At 38.5% G+C, this 26,018-nt stretch overlaps 1 protein-coding gene and 1 pseudogene across 4 annotated transcripts in view; one reads left to right on the plus strand and one right to left on the minus strand.

Annotated features, from left to right (window-relative positions):
• FAM13A (family with sequence similarity 13 member A) overlaps window positions 1-26,018 on the minus strand; it is a 375,981-nt gene that overhangs the window by 305,190 nt on the left and 44,773 nt on the right. For 2 of the 4 annotated variants that reach the window (XM_007999240.3, XM_007999245.3), the window contains exon 1: window positions 17,365-17,499. The exons of 1 other annotated variant lie outside the window; for it this stretch is intronic. In XM_007999240.3, the coding sequence (XP_007997431.1) occupies window positions 17,365-17,391 (27 nt within the window). In that variant the 5' untranslated portion in view covers window positions 17,392-17,499. Of the gene's footprint in view, window positions 1-17,364; window positions 17,614-26,018 lie in introns of those variants that run through there. One more of the 4 variants, XM_007999239.3, reaches the window with a different exon arrangement.
• On the plus strand, window positions 5,741-8,190 carry LOC140712084 (small ribosomal subunit protein eS4, Y pseudogene; annotated as a pseudogene).

A 26,018-nucleotide genomic window follows, 5' to 3' on the forward strand; every position in this document is an offset into this window, starting at 1 on the left:
GTAGGAAAAAAAGATCATGGCCAGCATTTACATAGAAACAGTATTTTTTTTAAGTATAAAAAAGCATCACCATCTTCCTGTAAGAACTCATCAGAAAAATGCTGCCAAGAAGCAGACGGAAACTATAACCTAACAAAAAGAACTAACAAAATTTTAATAAGGATGTGACAACAGAAGCACAGACAACAACAACAAAAATATAAATAGAACTTCAAAACTAAAAATGTTTGTGCATCAAGAGACACCATGGCCAGGAGCAGTGGCTCATGCCTGTAATCCCAACACTCTGAGAGACTGAGGCAGGAGGATTGCTTGAGTCCAGAAGTTCAAGACATCTGGGCAACATAGCAAGACCCTGTCTCTACAAAATACAATAAATAAATAAATAAATAAATAAATAAATAAATAACCAAGCAAGCAAGCAAGCTGGGCATGGTGACACACACCTGTAGTCCCAGCTACTCAGAAGGCCGAGGTGGGTGGACTGCTTGAGCCCAGGAGGTCGAGGCTACAGTGAGCCATGATCTCACCACTGCACTCCAGCCTGAGCAACAAAATGAGACCCTATCTAAAAAAAAAAAAAAAAGACACTTATCAAAGAGTGAAAAGACACAACACATAGAATAGAATCCTATAGAATAGGGGAAAATATTTGCAATTCATATATCTGAATACATATTCAAAATATGTAAAGAATTCCAACAATTCAACAACAAAAAATAGCCCAGTTCGAAAATGAACAAAGGACTTGGATAATCATTCTTCCAAATAAGACATAATGTGGCTAATAAGCACATTAAAAGATGCTCAACATCACTAGTCTTTAGGGAAATGCAAATCAAAACTACAATGAGATATCACTTCACACCAATTAAGATGGCTATTATAAAATGGCTATTATAAAAAAAGAAAGAAAGAAAATAACAAGTATTGGTTAAGAGGTGGAAAAGTTGTAACCCCTCTGCATCATCAGTGAAATACAAAATAGAACAGCCAAAGTGGGAAACAGCTAAATGGTTCCTCAAGAAGTTAAACATAGATTTACTACATTATCTAATGAGTCCCCTTCTGGGTATATACTCTGAATGCAGGGACTCAAACAGACATTTGTTCAACAATGTTCGCAGCAGCATTATTCACAACAGCCAAAAAGCAGAAACAATCTAAATTGTTTCACAACAGATGAATGGATAAATGTAAGGTAGAATATACATAAAATGGAATATTATTCAGGCTTGAAAAGGAACGAACTTCTGACATATGCTACAAGATGGATAAACCTTAAAAGCATTACACAAAGTGAATAAACCAGACACAAAAAGACAAAAATTGTCTAGTTACACTAATATGAGATACCTAGGCTAGGCAAACATACAGAGACAGAGGGAAGAACAATGGCTACCAGGGGCTGGAAGGTGGGAGGATTGGAAGTTATTGTTTTATGGGGATAAAGTTTATTTTGAGGTGATAAAAAGTTCTTGAAATGGCTAGTGGTAGTGATGCATAACACTATGCTTAATCCTACAGAATTATACACCTAAAATAGTTAAAATAGTAAATTTTATGTCATGTATATTTTATCACAATAAAAATAGTTAAAGAATTGATCACAATGATGAAAGAACACAAATCAGAAATAAAAAATTCAGGGAAGAATTTGAGCCACTTTAGATCCCACCTACGCTTCTTTCCAACATGCGTTTCTCTTTTTTCTTTTTTTTTTTACTTCAAAAATGTTTTTGAGGTGATCAGGTAATAGGAGAATGTGAAGTAGAGACCAGTGGAACTCAGGAAACAGGGAAAAGGGAAAGGAAAAAACATTTCAGAAGTGAAGACTAAATTATAAGAACACAAAGAAGAACAGAAACTGTTCACCTCAGTAAGGGGCAGAGAGGAAATGAGGAAAGTAGATATAATGAAACATTTTTAGAAATCAGAACGATTTGAGAGTTACAGAAAGCAGCTAACTGATGCCACTTTATGCCCCATTTCCACTCTTCGAAATTCCCAATGAAGAAAATCAAACAATGGAATAGAATATTTAAAGATGTAATTCACAAAAACTTTGTTTAAATAGAAGTGCTTTGAGTTTACATATTGAAAGGTACATCACAAACCCAGAACAGTCTGCACAAAGATGTATTATAAGGAAATTATTAGACTAACAATAAAGAATCTTTTGCACAGCCAAGCAAAAATCATGTCACCATGTAATAAAAGAAAAATAAGAGTAGCCTCAAATTTATAGATTGCAGTATTTGATCTTGGCAGAGCATGAAAGGCTTACAAAATATTTATGGAAAGAAAGTATGAGCCAAGGCCGGGCACGGTGGCTCACGCCTGTAATCCCAGCACTTTGGGAGGCCAAAGCAGGTGGATTACCTGCGGTTGGGAGTTTGAAACCAGTCTGACCAACATGGAGAGACCCCGTCTCTACTAATAATACAAAAATTAGCTAGGCATGGTGACATATGCCTGTAATCTCAGCTACTTGGGAGGCTGAGGCATGAGAATCGCTTGAACCCAGGAGGCGGAGGTTACAGTGAGCTGAGATCGTGCCATTGCACTCCAGCCTGGGCGACAAGAGTGAAACTCCATCTCAAAACAAAAAAAAAGAAAGAAAGAAAAGAAAGTATGAGCCAAATTTAATAATCAGCCAAGCTGTCCTTCAACTATAAAAGCTACAATTTGAACAGACAAAGGCTAAAAGAATACTGTACACCTGAACCTTCCTTGTCCAAACTACCAGAGAACAAATTTTAACCAATTACTTAATGGCTGGGAAAGTTTGATGAAAAGACCAGCAAAAAAAATTAAAAATAAAGTAAAAGTACAACCATGTAATATGAAGAAATGAAAAATCTGGAACAATTATACACAAAAGAGAAGATTGGAGGTTGGAACATATTCAGGTTTTAAAAGAGCTGCCACATGGTTCAGACTGTAGGAGAAAGTAAATGGCAGTTACGTGGAGACACATTTTAAGACATATAAAGAAGAAATAACAGTCACTTCTATTGATGGAATAGATTTTCTCAGAAGGTAGTGAAATTCCTAATAATCGAAGATGGGCAAAAATTATAATATGATACTATTTGTTATCCATTCTACTCATAGAAATTTTTAAAAAAGAAAAGAGTGGCCAGGCACAGTAGCTCATGCCTGTAATTTGGGAGACCAAGGCAGGCAGACTGCTTGAGCCCAGGAGTGCAAGACCAGCCTGGGCAATATAGCAAAATCTCATTTCTGCAAAACATACAAAAATTAGCCAAGTGTAGAGGCATGCGCCTATAATTCCAAGTACTCAGGAGGCTGAAGTGGGAGGATCACTTGAGCCTGGGAGGTTGAGGCTGCAGTGAGTCACGCTCACACCACTGCACTCTAGTCTGGGTGACAAAGTGAGGTCCTATCTCAAAAAGAAAAGAAAAGTAACTCAAAGAGTTGAATGAAAAACCAAAGAGTTAAAAATATATATATATTTTTAAGTAAAAACAAGAAAAAGAAAAAAGAGAAATGAATGTTGGAAAGAAATATTGGTGGGATCTAAAGTGGCTCGAATTTCTGGGAGGCAATTTGGCAGTGCCCAGCAAAAGTTAGAGCTTCTTCATAGGTCATTCTCTCTCCAACCAGGCCTCTGAACACAGGGGAAGGGCAAGCAACAGTGAGCAAGACTCATATCTTATACAAAGGGACTGCCAGATATTTGCAACATACTGTTATCGGGGCTGGAGTGGGAAGAAGGCAATAAAACTCATGTCAAGCGTAATCTGTTTTTATAAGTCTACATGATTACAGAAAAACTTTAGAAGGAAATATACATATATTAAGTGGTTTTTTTTGGGGGGGTTGTCAAATCTTGAATAATTCTTATTTTCTCCTCTTAAGTTTTCTGTAGTTCCTCATTTTATACTCCAGACATGTTACTATCACAACAAGAAAATTAAAGGTTATTATAAAAAGTTAAATTCTCTATATAAACATAAGTCAAGACCTATTGCTGAACTCCATGATGGTAGAGTGAAGAGGTCTGCAAATACTCTCCTTAAAAAAATGTATAAAACCAGACCAAACAAAAGAAGTTCCAGGGCTCTAGAAATTGATCAAAGATATAAAAATTAAATTGAGAAACATTTATTCATGAATGGGAGATGAAGTGTAGTTAAGAATAGTGGGAGTTTGCAGCACTCTTGCCTAGGCCTGTTTCCAAACCCTCCATGCCCTAGGCTGGGCTGGCATAGTAGTGTTACCACAGGGGGAACCAGCAGTGAAAACTAGTGGCTGTGGTGATTTGGAAGAGAGGACAAAAACCCACACCCAGTGGATCATGTATCTAATAAAGGACTTGTATCCAGAACATAAAGAACTTTTATAATTCAACAAAACCAAAATGACACAACTAAGAAACAGGCAAAAGATATGAAAACACATTTAGCCAAAGAAGATATACAATGGCTAATATGCATATGAAAATATGCCCAATATCATTAGTCATGAAGAAACTGAGATAGCACTACTAACTTACTACAATGGTTATAAGAAAAAAAACTAACAATACTATATGTTGGCAAGGATATAGAGAAACTAGAACCCTCATTCATTACTGGTGAGAATATAAAATGGTACAACCACTTTGGAAAAGGTTGGCAGTTTCTTAAAATGTTAAATGCAAAATTACCACACAACCCAGTAATTCTACTCCTAGGTACCTACCCAAAAGAAATGAAAATCCATATCCACACAAAGACTTGACTTGTATATTAATGTTCCTAGTCACACTACTGATAATAAAATCAGAAACAACCCAAGTATCTATCAGTGAATGAATAAAATGTGATATATCATAAATAGAATATTATTCAACAATAAAAATGATATGCTAATACATGCTACAACATGGATGAACCTCATAAACATTATGCTAAGTGAAAAAAGCTGATCACAAGAGAACATATATTATAAGTTCCATTTATATCAAATGTCCTGAAAAGGCAAACGTATAGTGACATAAAGCAAATTAGTGGTTGTCCTGTGGGGGTGGGGAGGGATGGTGAGAATGTTCTAGAATTGGATTTTGATGATGCTTGCACAGTTGGTCAATTTACCAAAAGTCATTAAACTGTACAGTTTTAATGAGTATACATATGGTATGTAAATTATACCTCAAAAGAGCTGTTAATAAAATAGAAAGTCAACAATTGCTTGGTAACTTCCTCTCAAAATAAGACTACTGTCAGTAGAAATAATATATGATATTAATATTTTTTGAAAGATTCCATATTCTTCAGTCTAATAACATACTATTGCTTTTCAATAATTCTAGATGAAATAGATAACTTTTGGAGTGGGTCACTTTTAAGAGATTACTACTGCTACAGTAATGTACAAAAAACCTGAAACACAGAAACATTTATACACATAGAATCCTTTGGTTATTTGGGAAAAGGTGGAAAGCTATTAATGTCACTATCTTACATCTTTTGTTCATCATTTTTGGCAGTTTTAACAAGACAAAAGATTTAAACAGAAAAGAACCATCTTGTAGGAGGTCACTATCAATTAAATCTGAAAAAATATTCTTGGAAAAATTATTCTTGCCATCATTTCTCAACACATTTACTGGAATGTAAAGTTAAAAACAGAATAGTGTTTTGAATTTTTATAAAATTACAAAGACTCGGGCTGGGTGCAGTGGCTCATGCCTGTAATTCCAGTGCTTTGGGAGGCCAAGGTGGGAGGACTGCTTGAGCCCAGGGGTTTGAGGCTGTAGTGAGCTATGATCTCACTATTGCACTCTAGCCTGGGCGAAAAAGCAAGACCCTAACTCAAAACAAAAAAAAAAATTACAAAGACACATTTAAAATTAATGACCTTAATGCTGTAGGAGAATTACAGCGTTACAGTGTCAAATGAAGACTCACTTGTTTATATATAGTTTCAGAAAAGTCAAATGTGCAGAAAACTAGGCCTATGTGATTTCTTTACAGCGTAAACCACAGGAAAAAAAAATCTATGACATAATTTCTTTACATTTTAACTAAAACTTCCTTCCTAAACATTAAAGAAATCTTTGGAATTTAACCACAAAAGCAAATTAAGTTCTTATTTTTTGGCAACTTTATATCAAACTTCTCTTTCAACAACTGTTTCTCTTTAGCGTATCATTTTCACTGCCACTCTGTACATTTTTCATAGAATAAAACATTTGTCTGAGTTCCATTGAATTATTATTTTGTTTTGTTTTGAGACAGAGTCTCGCACTATTGCCTAGACTGGAGTGCAGTGGCGTGATCTCGGCTCACTGCATCTTCCACCTCCCAGGTTCAAGTGATTCTCCTCACCTCAGCTTCCCAAGTAGCTGGAAATACAGACACCTGCCACCACACCTGGCTAATTTTTTTTTGTATTTTTAGTAGAAATGGGGATTCACTATGTTGGTCAGACTGGTCTCGAACTCCTGACCACGTGATCCTCCCACCTCAGCCTCCCAAAGTGCTGGGATTACAGGTGTGAGCCACCACCTCCAGTCTATTGTATTATTTTAAGTAATGTATACATTTTTATACACTGAAATAGAATAAAAATTTAATAATTCCATAGTAATATTCTCTAATTATCTCATTTTTAAGAGTCTCTAATATTTTCACTTTCTGATTTGCCAAAATATTAAGTTAACTTGAAAAAAGGAGATACCATAAAAATAAATAAGAAGTACCATAATGTTCTTTTGAAATTGGTTAAAGTACTGAATTGGTAGAAAAACTAATACAACTAGTAAGGATATATTTACCAACTTTCTTTAGAAAGGCATTCCTCAATCCAAAATTACTTTTCTTTAATTCACATGTATACTATTATTCTTATGATTTCACTTTCATATTTACATTCTCATCCATCTGTAGTTTAAATCATAAGGAAGAAACCCAACCAATTATTTTTCTCCAAGTGACTAGCCATTACAAAATTGCTTTAATTTGTTATTTTAATATCTGATAGGGTAGCCCCTCCAAGGTTAACATTCTTAAAGGGGGTAGCTGAAATAATTCAAAGTTGGAGTAAAACAAAACATGGAATTTTTTCCCATGAACCATTCATTGAATGATTTTTTTAAATCTCCAGTCTGCCTATTTACATGTTAATTATACAATTTACATAATTATACTATTACTCACTGCAGTATCACTATTTAAACCATTGTAAATTCATATTTGCAGATAACAGCTAAAGTATGTTTGCTTATAGTTTCCATTCCAGGAACTACTGGACAAAAGTTTCTTCCTTGTCTCTAAAATTTAATTTCCTTAATTCAGTTTTAAGATATAGATCACATTGAGAGTATGGTTGCACCGGAAAAGAAGAGATTCTCTTCCATCACTGGGTTTCGCCATTGCCCGGGGCCCCAAGAAGCACTTGAAGCCTGTTGCAGCTCAGAAGCATTTGGATGCTTGACAAACTAATGGGTGTATCTGCACCTTGTCCATTGACAGGTCCCCACAAGCTGAGGGAATGTCTTCCCCTGATTGTCTTCCTCAGGAATAGACTCAAGTACACATTGACTGGAGATGAGATATGTATGCAACGCTTCATCAGAATTGATGGTAGGGTTCGAGCGGACAGCACATACCCTGCTGGATTCATGGGTGTCATCAGCATCAAGAACACAGGTAAACATTTCTGCCTGGTCTATGGCACCAAGGGCCGTTTTGCCATTCACCACATCACAGTGGAAGAGGCAAAGTAAAAGTTGTGCAAAGTGAGGAAGATCACTGTGGGGATGAAGGGAATCCCACACCTGGTGACATGATGCTTGAACCATCTGCTACCCAAATCCTCTCATCAAGATGAATGAAACTGTGCAGACTGATTAAGGGACTGGCAAGATAATCAACCTGATCAAATTCGACACGACATGGGCAATGTGTGTATGGTGATTGGTGGGGCCAGCCTCATTCGTCTTGGTGTGATCGCCAACAGGGAAAGACATCCTGGTTCTTGTGATGTGGTGCATGTGAAGGATGACAATGGCAACAGCTTTGCCACAAGGGTTTCTGACAGTTTTGTCACTGGCAACAGCAATAAGCCTTGGATTTCCCTCCTTAGGTGAAAGGGCATCCGACTTAAAACTATTGCGGAAGAGAAAGACAAGAGGCTGGCCACCAAACAGAGCAGTAGCTAAATTATAGTAGCAGCATATCTTTTTTCTTTGCACAAATAAACAGTGAATTCCCGTTTAAAAGAAAAAAGAAAGATTAGATCACATTAATCTAACTCTTGGTCTTAACAGTCTTTGTTACCCAATTAGCCCATTCTTTCACTTCCTATGCTGCTTCATGCTGGTGGGCACTTCCTACCACTATCATTAAAGCTTACTTATGCTGACGCTCACTCAAAACAACTGACCCTAAAACAAATCTCCTAGATTCTAGTGATTTTACCCATACTCTCTCACAGCTTCTTAACACTAATCTATAACTAAGTAATTGACCACATGCTACGATCTGTTATAGCAGCCTGAAGAGACTAAGACACCATGCTTTTGTTTGACTTCTGAATTCTGTATAACATAGATGAAAATTCTACTTGCACTACAAGTTTACAGAAGAAAATATATAATGCCTTTGCTTGCCTTTCATTAACCTCTTCTTCCTCAAATACTTCAATTATTGGTTTACTGTAGAGAGAAACACAACTAAATGTTTAATTCTGGTTAAAGTTTGGTCTAAATCCAATAATATAAACAGTCTCTTCAGATCACAGAGTTCCTTTCATTTTACTTAAAGTAAAGTACAGTGAACCAATAGTAACAGTATTAAGGAAACTACCATAAGGCAAGACACAAAGTAGCCTGCCATTTCACAAAGGTAAAATTTTTAGGATGCTACATAGCTTACAATGTATTTTCACATTATTGTTTGATTTGAGGTACACAACAATCCAATTTAGGCTGCTATTATCCCTATTCGATAGGTGAAGAAAGTGAGAGAGGCTAAGTATCTTGCCCAAGTTCAAACACCCGGCAGGTGGCCTACCCAAGACTCAAAGCAAAGCTATGTCATTCCTGCTCTCAAATCCTGCCCCAGTTCATTTCATGAAAAGCCTTCCCAAACCACAGAATAGCAACGCATTGTAAGATGAAGTGTATTGATTAGATGTTTCTGACTGCAAGTAATTGAAATTCCAGCTCAAATTGGCTAACATACTAATGACATTTATTATCATATTATAGTAATACAAAGGAGTTCAGTAGAAGGAAGACTCTAAGTTGGTGGATTCAGTGGTTCAAGGATATCATCACTAGTCTACCATTCATCACCGTATAAAGTCTTCATCCTTAGGCTACCTTTATCCATCGGTTAGATGTCTGCCAGCAGCACCTAGAGTATATAATTCCTTGTAGGGAAATAGACTGTTAATATTCCATGGAATATTTGTCTACATTTCTCAACTACCTTTACATTTAGATGGGAACATGTGACTGGGTCAAAGCAATGAACTGTGAGGAGAAGAGAGGCAAGTCACTTCCATGATGAGACAGATAAAAGCATCTGCACCTCATCCATCTCTTACTTTCCCTGATGTAACCTTGGAGGATTCAAGGTCTCAAGTTAAGGTAGCAAATACTCCACAGAATGAAAGCAGCCTGGTACCAGAGTGGCCAGATGGAGGAGAGCTCTGTCAGCCTGCATTGGACTTTGATTAATCTGTAAATAAATCTTCGTTTCCTTGAGTTACTGGGATTCCAGTTTGACTGTTGTGACATTTGGCACTTATTACCCTAATGCGGATTGCATGGCTACCTGAGGGAAAGCCACACACTGGCCTGCCTGCACATTCTCTGAGATGGAATATGTGCACCTGCATGGACTGCATGCAATTTTATAGTAAGAGAACTTCTCTAGTATTTAGTTGGACACTCAAAAGAGAAAAGTTGAAAATATGTACAATTATACTGCTAAATCTTACTAGATGGGAAACTGCAATTTTTATAAAAAGAACCATCAGGACCGGGCGCGATGGCTCACACCTGTAATCCCAGCACTTTGGGAGGCCGAGGAGGGCAGATCACGAGGTCAGGAGTTCGAGGCCATCCTGGCTAACACAGTGAAAGCCCTTCTCTACTAAAAATACAGAAAAATTAGCCGGGCGTGGCTGCGGGCACCTGTAGTCCCAGCTACTAAGGAGGGTGAGGCAGGAGAATGGCGTGAACCTGGGAAGCGGAGCTTGCCGTGAGCAGAAATCACGCCACTGCGCTCCAGCCTGGGTGACACCGCGAGACCCCGTTGCAAAAAAAAAAAAAAAAAAGACGGAGGCTCGCTCTGTCACCCAGGCTGGAGTGCAGTGGCGCAATCTTGGCTCACTGCAAGCTCCGCCTCCCGAGTTCACGCCATTCTCCTGCCTCAGCCTCCGGAGTAACTGGGACTACAGGCGCCTGCCGCCACACCGGGCTAATTTTTTTTTGTATTTTTAGTAGAGACGGGGTTTCACCGTGTTAGCCAGGATGGCTTCGATCTGACCTTGTGATCTGCCCACCTCGCCCTCCCAAAGTGCTGGGATTACAGGCGTGAGCCACCGCACCCGGCCAAGATAAAATGTTTTACAGTCATGTCCTTGGTTTTCAAATGACTTATCTAAACATAAAATACACTTAGGTGAAACTTCTAAATCTGGAGAATGGGATTCTGTTTTGTGCAACATTAATTTAACAACTACTACTGTCCAGCCCAGAGCAAGAGGCAAGAAATACAAATAAGATACGATCCTTTCTGTCTAAACTTTACAGTCTGCTACTGAGAAAGACAAATAGTACAGGCAAGTTGAACAGATGGTGAAGTATTACCTAAAATCTAACAAGAGAGCACCACACTGCTCCCTAATGGCTAGAATCAGAGTGTAGTCAGTGACGAAAACCAGGAATTGCCAGGTATGCAAGGCTCCAAACAAAACTATGTTCTTTCTTTCTTTCTTCTCTTTTTCTTTTTTTGAGGCAGAGTCTCACAAGCTCCATCGCCCATGCTGGAGTGCAGTGGCACGATCTCTGCAACCCTGCCCCCGGGTTCAAGAGATCCTCATGCATTAGCCTCCTGAGAAGCTGGGACCACAGGTGTGTGCCACCACTCCCAGCTAATTTTTCTTTTGTATTTGTAGTAGAGATGGGGTTTTGTCATGTTGGCCACATTGGTCTTGAACTCCTGGCCTTAAGTGATCCACCCTCATTGGCCTCCCAAAGTGCTGGGATTACAGGTGTGAGCCACTGTGCCTGGACAAAACTCATGTTCTTTCTAAAACTCCAAATAAACAACAGCTTTTTTTTTTTTTTTAACAAAAATCAAGAAATTAATCTTGGTATTTAAAAAACCTAACTGTAGTCTGCGTGGGATGAACCTGATACCAAACATCAAACTAGAACTAAAGCCGGGCATGGTGGCTCACACCTGTAATCCTAGCACTTTGGGAGGCCGAGGTGGGTGGATCACCTGAGGTCAGGAGTTCGAGACCAGCCTGGCCAACATAGTGAAACCCTGTCTCTACTAAAAATACAAAAATCAGCCGGGTGTGGAGGTGGGTGCCTGTAATCCCAGCTACACGGGAGGCTGAAGCAGGAGAATTGCTTGAACTCAGGAGGTGGAGGTTAGAGTAAGCTGAGATCATACTACTGCACTCCAGCCTGGGCAACAGAGCAAGACTCTTATCTCCACCTCCCCCACCAACCAAAAAAAAAAAAAAAAACTACAAAGATAACCATCATGGTCTTGAATCTTGAACTTATGCAATATTTGTTTGTTGTACTACTTAAGAAAATTTGATTCTACTAAATAGAGAACAAGAGAAACAACGAGGACAGATACAACTACATACAGATAATATGCAAGGAAGTAGCTTAACAGACTGTCTTAATCTGTTCACACTGCTACAACAAAAAATACCATAAACTGGGTGTGCTCATAAACAATAGAAATTTATTTCTCACAGTTCTAGAGGCTGGGAAGTCCAAGATCTAAGGCGCCTGCAGATTCAGTGTCTAATGAGGGCTGGCTTTCTGGTTCCATAAATGGCTATATTTTTGCTGTTTCCTTACATGGCAGGGGGGTCAAGGAACTCTCTGGGGTCTCTTTTATAAGGGTAATAGTCCCATTCATGAAGATACCACATTCATGACCCAATCACCTCCCAAAGTCCTCAATTCCAAATATCATCACATTGGAGAATAGGTGTCAACATGTGAATTCTGGAGGTACAAACATTTGCTCTATGGCATTCCACCTCTGGTCCTCTCAAATTCGTATCCTTTTCGCATGCAAAATACATTCATTCCATCTCAACAGTCCCTAAAATCTTAACTCACACCAGCATCAACTCAAAAGTCTAACATCCAAAGTCTCATCTAAGTATCATCTAAATCAACTATGGGTAAGACTCAAGGTACAATTCATACCAAGGCTAACTCCTCTCTAGCTGTAAGTCTGTGAAATCAAACAAGTTATGAGCTTCCAAAATACAAAGGTGGGTCAGGCATAGGATAAACACTCCCATTCAAAAAGGGGAAACAAAAGAAGAAAGGAATGGCAGGTCCTGAAAAAATCCAACCCAATGGAGCAAATTTCATTAGACCTTAAGGCTCAAGAATAATCCTTTTTGGCTCAATCTCTGACCTTCAGGCCACTAGGACCTGCCCCCACAGCTTTGCTGGGCAGAGGTTAAACCCCTAAATCTCTAGGTGCTCCTGCCCCAACGGCTTGGTGGGTTGGTCCTGCAGCAACTCTCTGCCTAAATCTCACACTGTGTCTCTGAAATGTTGGTCCCATCCTTTGAAACCTATGTAGGGGCAGCCAGGCTACCATGTCTCATGCAGTCTGTGAACTGGCAGAGGCAGCTCTATGTGGTCACTAAAGTTTGCTGCCTGTACCCTTTGGAAGGGCAGCCACCTTGCTTCACTGGGCCTGTTGGAGCCACACTGGGGCAGCTGTGAAGTGTGGCACTACAGTGTGGGAGCTGAGCCTAAGATGTAAGGAGGTGGTGCTGGGTAGCACTTTCTGAAGTCCCAGAAGCACCAGGCACAGTAGTCCCTCCTTTGAAACTACTCTGCCTTCAAGGAACTTGCACTCTGGACCTGGAATGGGAGTAATAGCTCTGATGATTTCTAAATTGCCTTTGGGGTAATTCTTCCCTTGTCTTGGAAAATAGCTCCTGGCTTCTGTTGACATGGCTGATACATATTAATTTCCTTATAAAACAATGGCTTGGCCACACTTTTAGTGTTCCCCACCTAGAACTCTCTCCCCCAACTGGCTATCTTATTTTTTAATAATATGGATAGGCTGAGAATTTCCCAAATCTTTAAGTTCTGCTTCCGTTCTGATTAACAACTCCATCTTTAGGTCATTTATCCTTTCTCACATATGTACAAAGAACAATATGCCAGTCAGGAGAAACCAAGGGGGAGGAAACTGCTTATACTGAACTATAAGCCATCATAGTAAACAGTTACAAGCAGTGAGGAGAAACCAAGCCACCATTTCATCACTTTACTTAGAAAATGCTTTAGTTAAATATATAATTTAATTGCTCACAAGTTCTTCCTTCCACAAAATAATAGAACACAAATACAATTCAGTCAAATTCTTCAACACTTTGTAACAAAAAATCATGTTTCCTCCAGTTTCCAACAACATGTTCCTCATTTCCATTTGAGACCTCATCAGAATGGTGTTTGCCATACATATTACCATGATCAGGAAAGGCTGATGTGGCAGAGAAGGTAAGAGCAACAGGACATTTGAATGTTAAGTAACACAGAATTCAGGGAGTGTGGTCCTTTCCTCCCACTTAAGACCTTCCGAAGTAGATAAACCTACCCTCATCCTTTTCCTCTTTCTTCTTGCCGTGATTTAAGTTGATTCAATAAACCCCATGAATGGAATATTTCAATTTGGTACATGACTTTCTGTAATGCAGTCTAAGTTCCTGCTTGTGCTATGGGGTATGTGGAAGATAGCTGATGGTACCAGGTTGTAAGACTACAGGAACAGAGGTCCCCAAGTTAGAGAGAAAGGCTACGAGGCCTGGGACATTGTTGAAATTATCAGCACCAGCATGAACCGGGGACAAATCAGGAGGGGTGGACTGTTAGGCACTGATATTACCAAGAGAACCAATTCACAAATTCACCAGTCATAGATTTGAGACCTAAATTCACCAGAAATCATAATATCCAGAGTATAAGAATCTACACATGCATTTCAACTCCTCCTTCTTCATCCACTAAAATATGCAAAATACCAGTTTCAGCCCACCGGTCTTTAATACATCCTGATGCCATATTGGATAGAACAGCAGGAGAAGCAGAAAATCTGACTCACGATTCACCTGACAGAAACAGAATCATCCAAAAGTGACATTTAAAACTAGAAGAGACTAAAACAACATGAATTGGCAACTATAATTTCCTATGCTGCCTCAGGATAGGTGGTTTACTGAAAATAAAACAGATTTGTTACAGTAAAGCAGCTAAATTTTCTTTGTACATGATTGGCAATACATTTTTGAGCCTACTGTAGTATCATGAGCAGCAAAATTTCTTAACACTAACATGGCAAAGAGTTTTAAAAAGAAAAGAAATGAGGAAGATAAAGTAGGTTCGTCAATGGACATAGAAACTGAGTTTATTGGAACCAATCTGTGTCCCACTTCAAGAGTATACACACACACACACACAACAAATATCTAGTACTCATTATACTGTCTGAAGTATTACTATCTTCAGCAGCAGGATACTTGAGCAGTTGCTACATATATGTCTAAGTAAATAAGTTCCAAATGTTGGAGTTCAAAAAGCTATACCCCAAAATATGGTGCTTTGGCATGCTGGGTACTTTTAATTAAAAGGTCTTAGAAATGAGCCTCAGAACCAAGCTCTCTCTCTGCCTTTCCACTCTCCTGACCCGCCCTCAGTCTCTCTGATCCTTTTTCTTTCCTAAAGCACTGAGAGTGACTCTCTCTGGAATTTCCTTATCTGATTAAGGAAGCTTCTTTCCAAAATAAATGCAATTGTCTTAAGACCTACTTCCTGAGAATCTCATCAAATAACCATGAAAAATTATCCATCAGAAAAGAGACTAAAAGTTGTCACCATATCCACACTGACTTTTCATCTATTCTTCAGAGGATAGCTCCAAGAGATTGGCTGGGAAACTTTATCTGCATAAAAAGACAACCTTCCTTCACAGTGAAGTTCCACCCCTCACCTTTCCACCACCTCACCATAGCTCAGGGAAATGCTGTCCCAGGCCATTGTTCTTCGAATCCATTTTTAAAATTATTTGAATCTCACTTGAAAAATTATTTACTACCTCTCTAAAATTACCTGCAGCTCCCTACTTCTCTGTTCCCCAAAAAGAAGGCATTTAAGCTTCAACCACCTGGCCCTTCTTTGAATCTCATATTTGTGGGACTCTCATATCCATACACACATTAATAAATTTGCAACTCTTTATGTCCTATTAATCTATTGCCAGTCATTTCTATAAAATTGCAGAAAGAGCAGAGGAAAAGCTTTCTCTTCACCCCTACACAAAGTAAAAAGTAGTATATCAGCTCATTAAATGTGTTAATGTGTGACTTAGTTCTCCCTTTTTTGTTATGATTTTTTGTTGTTGTTGTTCTCCAAAAGCTATCTTTTTCCAGACATGCTATGGTACAACTGTTGAAAATGTATTTCCTCCTACAGTAAAACCGAGACACAGCACAATCAAAGGCCAACCTTAAGGAGAAGGGTAGAAATGATTGAGAATTATTCATCTACCAGAGTGAATAATCTCTTAAACTGTGTGATTTTTATGTCAACTTTAACTGTAATTTTATACATGCTTTGAATATAAATTAAGGGAAAATATAGTTTTATACATGAGTTAGTGTGCATTCCAATCAAGGTAGAGATCAATATATTGCAGGTCAAGGGAAAGAAGTAAAGATCTAATCAGACAATCAGAGATTACTATCAATCTGCATGACACATAGGTCAATCTGCTGCCTCATTCTACACATTTTCAGTTCTATATTGTTTCTTTTATAAAGCTAGAAAAATAGAAGGGCCACCTCTGCAGTAAAATAAAAGTCAGTATTTTACACATAAATAAATCAGATTTTGAAGGAAACTCTTTGGGGTGATAAAAAAAAGAATAACCACATGGTTACCTGCATGCTACTAAGCCTCAGAGTTAAAAGGAAAAGACAGAGTGACACACAGGGTGCTGAAAAGTTTTGAGCCTGGAAACAAGGTCATCCTGCAGTTTCACTAAGAAAACTTAATCTATGGGGCTTGTCTACCATCTGGTGACCATTTGGTGTCTGTGTGTCAAAAATTGCCCAGATATTTCTAAACATTTCAGAATGCCATCAGAAGCTACAGCCAATTTCAGCTCTTTCTGAAAAGCAAAAAAAAAAAAAAGAAAAAAAGGAGGATCTGACCTGAGTGTGACTTTTTAAGTGAGCAGTTAAGGTGATAATAAAGAAGAAGATATTTCTCATTTAATATATTTTAGAAAATAAAATGTCCCTATGGAATACAGTAGCAACTTGAAATATAAATATGTATAATTCCCATACAGATGTATGCATTTTCTACATAGTACAATCAAAATTTAAATTACAGCAGCCTATAAATTATATAATTGACAATATTTGATTATTACAAAAGGTTTTGTACAAGCACCAGCAGAATAATTTAGAAATTCATGAATTCTAAAAATTCTAAAACCCAAGAAATAAGCACATTTTCCCAAGGGTTTTATTTCAGTGTTATTTATGAATGCTACTGTGTAATAACAACCATTCATTTCTATAGTTTAAGGATACACAAACATTTCTCAACCAGGCTTTTCCACCATCACTTTCAAAAATTATGCTGAAACAGAAACTCCAGAATTACTACATGAAAATAGAAATATAAAACAGAAAAATGTCACGCACATACTCAAAAGTAATAAATTAATGGTTACTTCAATTCCTTCTCAAGCTAGCCACAAGATTTTTCTAATAGCTACAATGAAGCATTCATGTTTAACTATTCAGGGACAAGAAAGTCTAAAACGCTTGAAAGTGCTCTACTTTAAATCAAGTTGACTTAACGGAATAAATCAGCATGCATCTTTCACCTTTTTTGGAAACTAAAGTGCACAAATACGCTGAATGCCATCCCAAATCCTGCCTAATACCCATTTAAGTAGATAGGAATTTAAGTAACAAATCTTTCCCCACCTCCTGAGAAGGAAAAATAAGTTACACAAAAACATCTCATCGAAACAAGGCAGGCAAGGCCCTCTCCTAAAAACTGGCAGTAAACACAGAAGACAGAAGAAGGCCTATACTTACACAGATGGCTAGAGCTCCTGCCCCCATTCTCTCAGGAAGCGTCCAGAAGAACTGAGGAACACCAGATGAAAATATTAAAATGACAGCAAAATACTAAAATTCCATTCAGCACATATTCTTTGATGTGAAAAACAGCTTCCAATCCAAAGGCCCCGAGGTAAGCGAAGCGCAGCTTCTAACATTTTAGGAAGACTGGTTTTGCTTCTCTTTCCGTTGAACCCACATGGCTGGAAGGACTGCCTGGAGTTGAAATTTGATCCACAGCCTTAGTGCTGGCAAGTAGAGGGAGTCACGTGACACGGGTCTTAAGTCGCTGACATCTTTTTCTTAAACCTGACTCCCTAGATCCCACACACAGGCTTCTTTGGCTTAGAAAACTGCCAGTCACCTGGTGGCATTCATTAATAGAACCAACAGTGCATAAAATGAAAACACAGACTTGCTTCCCAGACTCCACACAGCTCTAAGAAAAACGTACGTATTCAAACTCAGGTTTAAAACTGCAGGCACGTTATTCGTTTTTTCTCAGGCAGTCTTCTCTTCTACTGTTCTTTAGAAACCAGCTAAATTCTACCAAAATTTTTTTCCTTCCATCCTATCCCATCAGAATTGTTTTAAATGAAAATGCTCTATTTTATGTAGCTGTTACTACTTCTAATTACATATGAGTTGTCTTATAAAATATACTGATGATAAACATAAACAACATACGTCTAGACAGCCATAATTCTACATATATGATTTGCAGTCTGAAAAATTAGCTTCTAACTGACTTTTCAGTAACTTTCTATTCTACATGCTGTCACGAGAAAATCTGAGAGATTTTAAATTTTCCAAATATTTGAACTAATAGCTAAAATAGTCACTTCAGGTAAGCCAAAAGGAAACTATCCTATTTTTATTTTTGTTATCATTTTTTCTGTCAATCTTTTTTTTTCTTTTGCTGGACCTATTGACCCATCCTCTAAGTTCTCTCCCCTCACCCCCAACCTCCCAACAGGCCCTAATGTGTGTTGTTTCCCCTCTCTGTATCCATGTGTTCTAAATGTTCAACTCCCACTTATGAGTGAGAACATGTAGTGTTTGGTTTTCTGTTCCTGTGGTAGTTTGCTAAGGATGACTGCTCATAGCTTCATACATGTCCCTGCAAAAGACATGATCTTGTTCCTTTTTATGGCTGCATAGTATTCCATGGTGTATATGTACCACATTTTCTTTATCCAGTCTATCATTGATGTGCATTTGGGTTGGTTCCATGTCTTTGTTATTGTAAATGGTGCTGCAATACACATACATGTGCATGTGTCTTTACAGCAGAATGATTTATACTCCTTTGGGTATATACCCAGTAATGCGATTGCTGGGTCAAATGGTATTTCTGGTTCTAGATCCTTGAGGAATCTCCATACTGTCTCCCACAATGGTTGAACTAATTTACATGCCCATCCACAGTGTAAAAGTGTTCCTATTTCTCTATATCCTCTCCAGCATCTATTGTTTCCTGACTTTTCAATAAATGTCATTCTAACTGGTGTGATATAGTATCTCATTGTGGTTTTGATTTGCATTTCTCTGATTATCACTGATGTTGAGCTTTTCTTCATAGGTTTGTTGGTCACAAAAATATCTTCTTTTGAGAAGTGTCTGTTCATATCGTTTGCCCACTTTTTGATGGGGTAGTTTTTCTCCTGTAAATTTGTTTAAGTAAATTTGTTTAAGTAAGTAAATTTGTCTTTCTCCTGTAAATTTGTTTAAGTCCCTTGTAGATTCTGGATATGAGACCTTTGTCAGATGCATAGCTTGCAAATATTTTCTCCCATTCCATAGGTTACCTGTTCACTCTAACGATAGTTTCTTTTGCTGTGCAGAAGCTCTTTAGTTTAATTAGATCCCATTTGTCAATTTCGGCTTCTGTTGCCATTGCTTTTGGCATTTTTGTCATGAAGTCTTTGCCCATGCCTATGCCCTGAACGGTATTGCCTAGGTTTTCTTCTAGGGTTTTTATGGTTTTGGGTTTTACATTTAAGTCTTTAATCCCTCTTGAGATAATTTTTGTATAAGGTGCAAGGAAGGGGTCCAGTTTCAGTTTTCTGCATGTAACTAGCCAGTTTTCCCAGCAGCATTTACGAATGGGAGATCATTTTCCCATTGCTTGTTTTTGTCAGGTTTGTCGAAGATCAGATGGTTGTAGATGTGTGGTGTTATTTCTGAGGTCTCTGTTCTGCTCCATTGGTCTATATGTCTGTTTTGGTACCAGTACTGTGCTGTTTGGTTACTGTAGCCTTGTAGTATAGTTTGAAGTCAGGTAGCATGATGCTTCCAGCTTTGTTCTTTTTGCTTAGGATTGTCTTGGCTGTATGGGGTCTTCTTTGATTCTGAATGAAATTTAAAATAGTTTTTTCTAATTCTGCAAAGAATGTCAATGGTAGTTTGATGGGAATAGCATTGATTCTATAGATTACTTTGGGCAGTAGGGCCATTTTCATGATCATGATTCTTCCTATCCATGAGGATAGAATGTTTTTCCATTTGTTTGTGTTCCCTCTTATTTCCTTGAGCAGTGGCTTGTAGTTCTCATTGAAGAGGTCATTCACATCCCTTGATAGCTGTATTCCTATGTATTTTATTCTCTTTGTAGTGATTGTGAATGGGAGTTCATTCATGATTTGCCTCTCTGCTTGCCTATTGTTGGTGTAAATGAATGCTTGTGATTTTTATACATTGATTTAGTATCCTGAGAGCTTGCTGAAGTTCCTTATGAGTTCAAGAAGTTTTGGGGCTGAGATGATGGGGTTTTCTAAATATAAAATTATGTCATCTGCAAACAGAGATAACTTGATTTCTTCTCTTCCTATTTGACTACCCTTTATTTCTTTCTCTTGTTTGATTGCCTTGGCCAGAACTTTCAATACTATGTTGAATACAAATAGTGAGAGAGGGCATCCTTGTCTTGCACCAGTTTTCAAAAGCTGCTTCCAGCTTTTGCCTTTTCAATATGATATTGGCTGTGAATCTGTCATAAATGGCTTTTATTATTTTGAGATATGTTCCATCAATACCTAGTTTATTGAGAGTTGTTAACATGAAAGTATGTTGAATTTTATCAAAGGCCTTTTCTGCATCTATTGAGATAGTCACGTGGTTTTTGTCTTTGGTTCTGTTTATGTGATGGATCACATTTATTGATTTGTGTATGTTGAACCAGCCTTGCATCCCAGAGATGAAGTCGACTTGATCATGGTGGGTAAGTCTTTTGATGTGCTGCTGGATTCGGTTTGCCAATATTTTACTGAGGATTTTTCGCATCAATGTTCATCTGGGATATTGGCCTGAAGTTTTTTGTTGTTGTTGTGTTTCTTCCCGGTTTTGGTACCAGGATGATGTTGGCTTCATAAGATGAGTTAAGGAGGAGTCCCTCCTTTTCAATTGTTTGGAATAGTTTCAGAAGGAATGGTACTAGCTCCTCTTTGTATTTCTGGTAGAATTCAGCTGTGAATCCATCTGGCCCTGGGCTTTTTTGGTTGGTAGGCTATTAATTACTACAATTTCAGGCTTGTTATTGGTCTATGCAGGGATTCAACTTCCTCCTGGTTCAGTCTTGGTAGGGTGTATGCATCCAGGAGTTTAACCATTTCTTCTAGATTTTCTAGTTTGTTTGCATAGAGGTGTTTGTAGTATTCTCTGATGGTAGTATTTCTGTAGGATCAGTGTGATATCCCCTTTATCATTTTTTATTGTGTCTATTTGATTCTTCTTTCTCTGTTTTCTTCTTTATTAGTCTAGCCAGCAGTCTATTTTGTTAACTTTTTCAAAAAAAAAAAAAAGCTTCTGGATTTATTTTTTTGGAGGCTTTTTCGTGTCTTTATCTCCTTCAATTCTTCTCTGATCTTAGTTATTTCTTGTCTTCTGTTAGGTTTTGGATGAATTTCCTCTTGTCTCTCTAACTCTTTTAATTGTGATGTTATGGTGTCAATTTGAGATCTTTATAGCTTTCTGATGTGGGCATTTAGTGTTATAAATTTCCCTCTTAACACTGCTTTAGCTGTGTCCCAGAGATTTTGGTACATTGTCTCTTTGTTCTCATTGGTTTCAAAGAACTTCTTTGAATTTCTGCCTTAATTTCATTACTTACCCAGAAGTCATTCAGGAGAAGGCTGTTCAATTTCTATGAAATTGTGTAGTTTCGAATAAGTTTATTAATCCTGAGTTCTAATTTGATTGCACTGAGAGACTGTTTATGATTTCAATTCTTTTGCATTTGCTGAGGAGTGTTTTACTTCCAATTATTTCCAATTACGTGATCAATTTTAGAATAATTGCCATGTGGCACTGAGAACAATTTATAGTCTGTTCATTTGGGGTAGAGAATTCTGTAGACATCTACTAGGTCCACTTGATCCAGAGCTGAGTTCAAATCCTGAATATCCTTGTTAATTTTCTGTCTCTTTGATCTGTCTAATACTGACAGTGGGATGTAAAAGTCTCCCACTATTATTGTGTGGAAGTCTAAGTCTCTTTGTAGGTCTCTAAGAACTTGTTTTATGAATCTGGGGGCTCCTATATTGGGTGCATATATATTCAGAATAGTTAGCTCTTCTTGTTGAATTGTTCCCTTTACCAATATGTAATGCCCCTTCCTTGTCTTTTTTATCTTTGTTGGTTTAAAGTCTGTTTTATCAGAGACTAGGATTGCAACCCCAGGTTTTGTTGTTTTTTTTTGTCTTTGCTTTTTTGCTTTCCGTTTGCTTGACAAATTTTCCTCCATCCCTTTATTTTGAGGCTGTGTGTGTGTCTTTGCATGTAAGATGGGTCTCCTGAATACAGCACACTGATGGGTCTTGACTCCTTATCCAATTTGCCAGTCTGTGTCTTTTAATGGGGGCATTTAGCCCATTTACATTTAAGATTAGTATTGTTATGTGTGAATTTGATCCTGTCATCATGGCGCTATTTGGTTATTTTGCACACTAGTCAATGCAGTTTCTTCATAGTGTCATTGGTCTTTGTATTTTGGTATGTTTTTGCAGTGCCTGGTACTGGTTTTTCCTTTCCATATTTAGTGCTTCTTTCAGGAGCTCTTGAAGGGCAGGCCTGGTGGTAACAAAATGCCTCAGCATTTGCTTGTCTGGAAAGGATTTTATTTCTCTTTTGCTTATGAAGCTTAGTTTGGCTGGATATGAAATTCTGTGTTGAAAATTCTTTCTTAAAGAATGTTGAATATTGACCCCCAATCTCTTCTAGCTTATAGAGTTTCTGCTGAGAGTTCTGCTGTTAGTCTCATGGGCTTCCTTTTGTAGGTAACCTGGCCTTTCACTCTGGGTGCCCTTAACAGTTTTTCCTTCACTTCAACCTTCAAGAATCTGACGATTATGTGTCTTGGGGTTGCTCTTCGCATGGAGTATCTTAGTGGTGTTCTATGTATTTCCTGAATTTGCATGTTGGCCTGTCTTGCTAGCTTGGGGAATTTCTCCTGGATAATATCCTGAATTCTGTTTTCTAGCTTGTTTCCATTCTTCCCTTCTCCTTCTGGTACTCCAGTCAATCGTAGGTTCAGTCTTTTTATGAAGTCCTATATTTCTTGGAGGCTTTGTTCATTCCTTTTCATTATTTTTTCTCTACTCTTTTCTGCATATCTTATTTCAGCAAGGTGGTCTTCAAACTCTAATATCCTTTCTTCCACTTGGTCAATTCAGCTGTTGATACTTACGTGTACTTCACGAAGTATTTGTGCTGTTTTTTTCCGGCTCCATTAGGTCATGTATGTTCCTCTCTAAACTGGTTACTCTTTATTTATTTATTTATTTATTTATTTATTTATTTATTTATTTTGAGATGGAGTCTCGCTCTGTCGCCCAGGCTGGAGTGCAGTGGCCAGATCTCAGCTCACTGCAAGCTCTGCCTCCCGGGTTTACGTCATTCTCCTGCCTCAGCCTCCCGAGTAGCTGGGACTACAGGCGCCCGCCACCTCGCCCGGCTAGTTTTTTGTATTTTTTAGTAGAGACGGGGTTTCACGGGGTTAGCCAGGATGGTCTCGATCTCCTGACCTCGTGATCCGCCCGTCTCGGCCCCCCAAAGTGCTGGGATTACAGGCTTGAGCCACCGCACCCGGCCTAAACTGGTTATTCTAGTTAGCAATTCCTCTAACCTTTTATCAAGGTTCTTAGCTTCCTTGCATCGGGTTAGAACATGATCCTTTAGCTCATCATAGTTTTTTATTACTCATCTTCTGAAGCCTTCTTCTATCAATTCGTCCGTCTCATCCTCCATCCAGTTCTGTGCCCTTGATGGAGAGACGTGATCATTTGGAGGAGAAGAGGCACTCTGGCCTTTTGGGTTTTCAGCATTTTTTGGTTCATTCTTGCTCATCCTTGTGAGTTTACCTAGTTTCAGTCTTTGAGGATGCTGACCCTTGGATGGGGATTTTTGCGGGGCCTTTTTATTGTTGTTGTTGATGCTGTTGTTGTTGCTTTCTGTCCGTTTTTCTTTCAATAGTCAGGTCCCTCTTCTGTAGGGCTGCTACAGTTTTCTGGGGGTTTGCTTCAGACCTTATTCATCTGATTCACTCCCATGCCAGGAGATGCCACTCAAGGAGGCTGGAGAGCAGCAAAGATGGGTGTTTGCTCCTTCTTTTGGGACCTCTGACCTCGAGGGGCACCAACCTGATGCCAGTAGGATTTATCCCATATAGGGTGTCTGACAACCCCTGTTGGAGGGTCTCACCCAGTTGGGTGGCATGGGGAGCAGGACCCATTTAATGAAGCACTTTGTCCCTTGGTGGAGAGGGTGTATTTTGCTGGGGCAAAACCCACTCGTCTGGGCTGCCTGGATTCCTCAGAACTACCAATGGGAGAGGCTAAGTCTGCTGGTCCACAGAGACTGCAACCACCCCTCCCACTATCGGCTCGGGCCCCAGGAGATCCAAATTCTGTCCCTGAGCCTCTGGCTGGAGTTACTGGAGATTCTGCAGGGAAGACCCGCCCACTGAGGAAGGATGGGTCAGGGTTAGACCTGAAGAGGCACTCTAGCTGCTGACTGCCACAGCTGGTGTGTTGGGCCGTGGGGACAAGTCTTGGGACCAAGCTGTCCAGCCTCCCTGGCTCCAGCAGGGGAAAAGTGCAGCCTCGAGCTATAGAAATGAGTGCCACCCTTCCCTGGCCCAGGGAGCTTAGCGTGTTAGGCTATTGTGAGTCTCAGTGCTGGCTGCTGTAAAAATTAACATATCTACTTCCAATATGTTTTCTATGCTTGTTAAGAAAACATAATGCAGATCTAATTTATGCTAATTTTATATCTCAATTTTTTTTCACTTAACATTGTATCAGAGGCATGCATGCTCCCATGTTAATAACAGTATAAGCAAACTAAATCAGAAGTGGTATTACTTTTTGTACACACAACAGTTTCCTTAGTCATTCTCCCATTTTTAGACATTTATATAGTTTCTGATTTTATCTATGTATGACATTAAGTAATGCTTTGTCCTTGCTCTGATTCTTTTCTTGTAAAGATTCCTGAAAGTGAAATTTCTGGAATACAAAGAACATGAATGTGGGCTGGACCAGCGCTTCTGACATGCACTGGCTCTGCAGTTTCTATTCTACAACCTACCCTACCCAAGAATGAATATTTTATAAAATATTTCCTAATATTTTAAACTATTCAGCAAGTGAAAATGGTTTCTCAATTTTAAATTTACATTCCTTTTTATTTTCAGTAAAATTAACAATATAAAAAAATCCTCATTAGCCATTTGTATTTTCTGTTTTGTGAACTGTTTTCATTTTTTCTCCATTTATCAACTGGAATCTCATCATAGTCTCTTTTATAGGATGTTAAGTCAAACTAAATTTGGCCTGAGAAACCCTCCAGACCCACAAACTGAAGTTCTTATGAATAAACCACAACCTAACTTTGTAGGCAAACAAGCTGAAAACCTAACTTAGGAGTATGCTTCTATAACAATAGCTGGGTCTCATAGCTGGGTCTCAGCCAATCCCAGCAGCCATACCTTAACCATTTTCAGAAAAATGGGCTAACCTTACTAGAGACAATGTAAAATTAAGATGGCCACAGTGGGGAAGTTTTAATTGGGACAAAATTATTTATTTGAAAGGTAAATTAGAAAAAAAATGAAAAACCCACAAAAACAATGGGATATATTATTTAATTGGTATGCAGAGCATCTACAAGACTAAATAAATTTAAAAACTGCCTCCTTAAAAGAGTCTTTGCAAAAAACACATAAGCTTAAGCAACAGATGAAAGAGGACTATACTCTGCATGAACTAACCCTGACCGTTCCCTCTCTTTATACAACTCTACCTAAATACTCTGAGTGTCCACTAACCTCTTTGCTAAATTACCCTTTCACCCTGAAGATGGTGATAAGAGAAGTTAGATGCCATACAAAGCAAGACCCTTTGATCGGCCAGGCCTTTTTGCCATAACCTTTACTCATGGTCTAAGCTTAGAGCCATGGTAAAGGACTTCCTTGATCTACGGGAAAATCCTCAAAACTTTACTAAGGAATGTAGAATCCTCATAGGAGCTTATGATCCAGGACTCCCCAATCTTCGCCAGTTTACTCACATGATATTAGGGTTTTACAAAGCGTGAAAATGATGGGCAGAATGGGACAAATGCGAGGAAGGTAT

This window comes from Chlorocebus sabaeus, chromosome 7 (assembly GCF_047675955.1).
Source record: "Chlorocebus sabaeus isolate Y175 chromosome 7, mChlSab1.0.hap1, whole genome shotgun sequence".
Classification (NCBI taxonomy): Eukaryota; Metazoa; Chordata; class Mammalia; order Primates; family Cercopithecidae; genus Chlorocebus; species Chlorocebus sabaeus.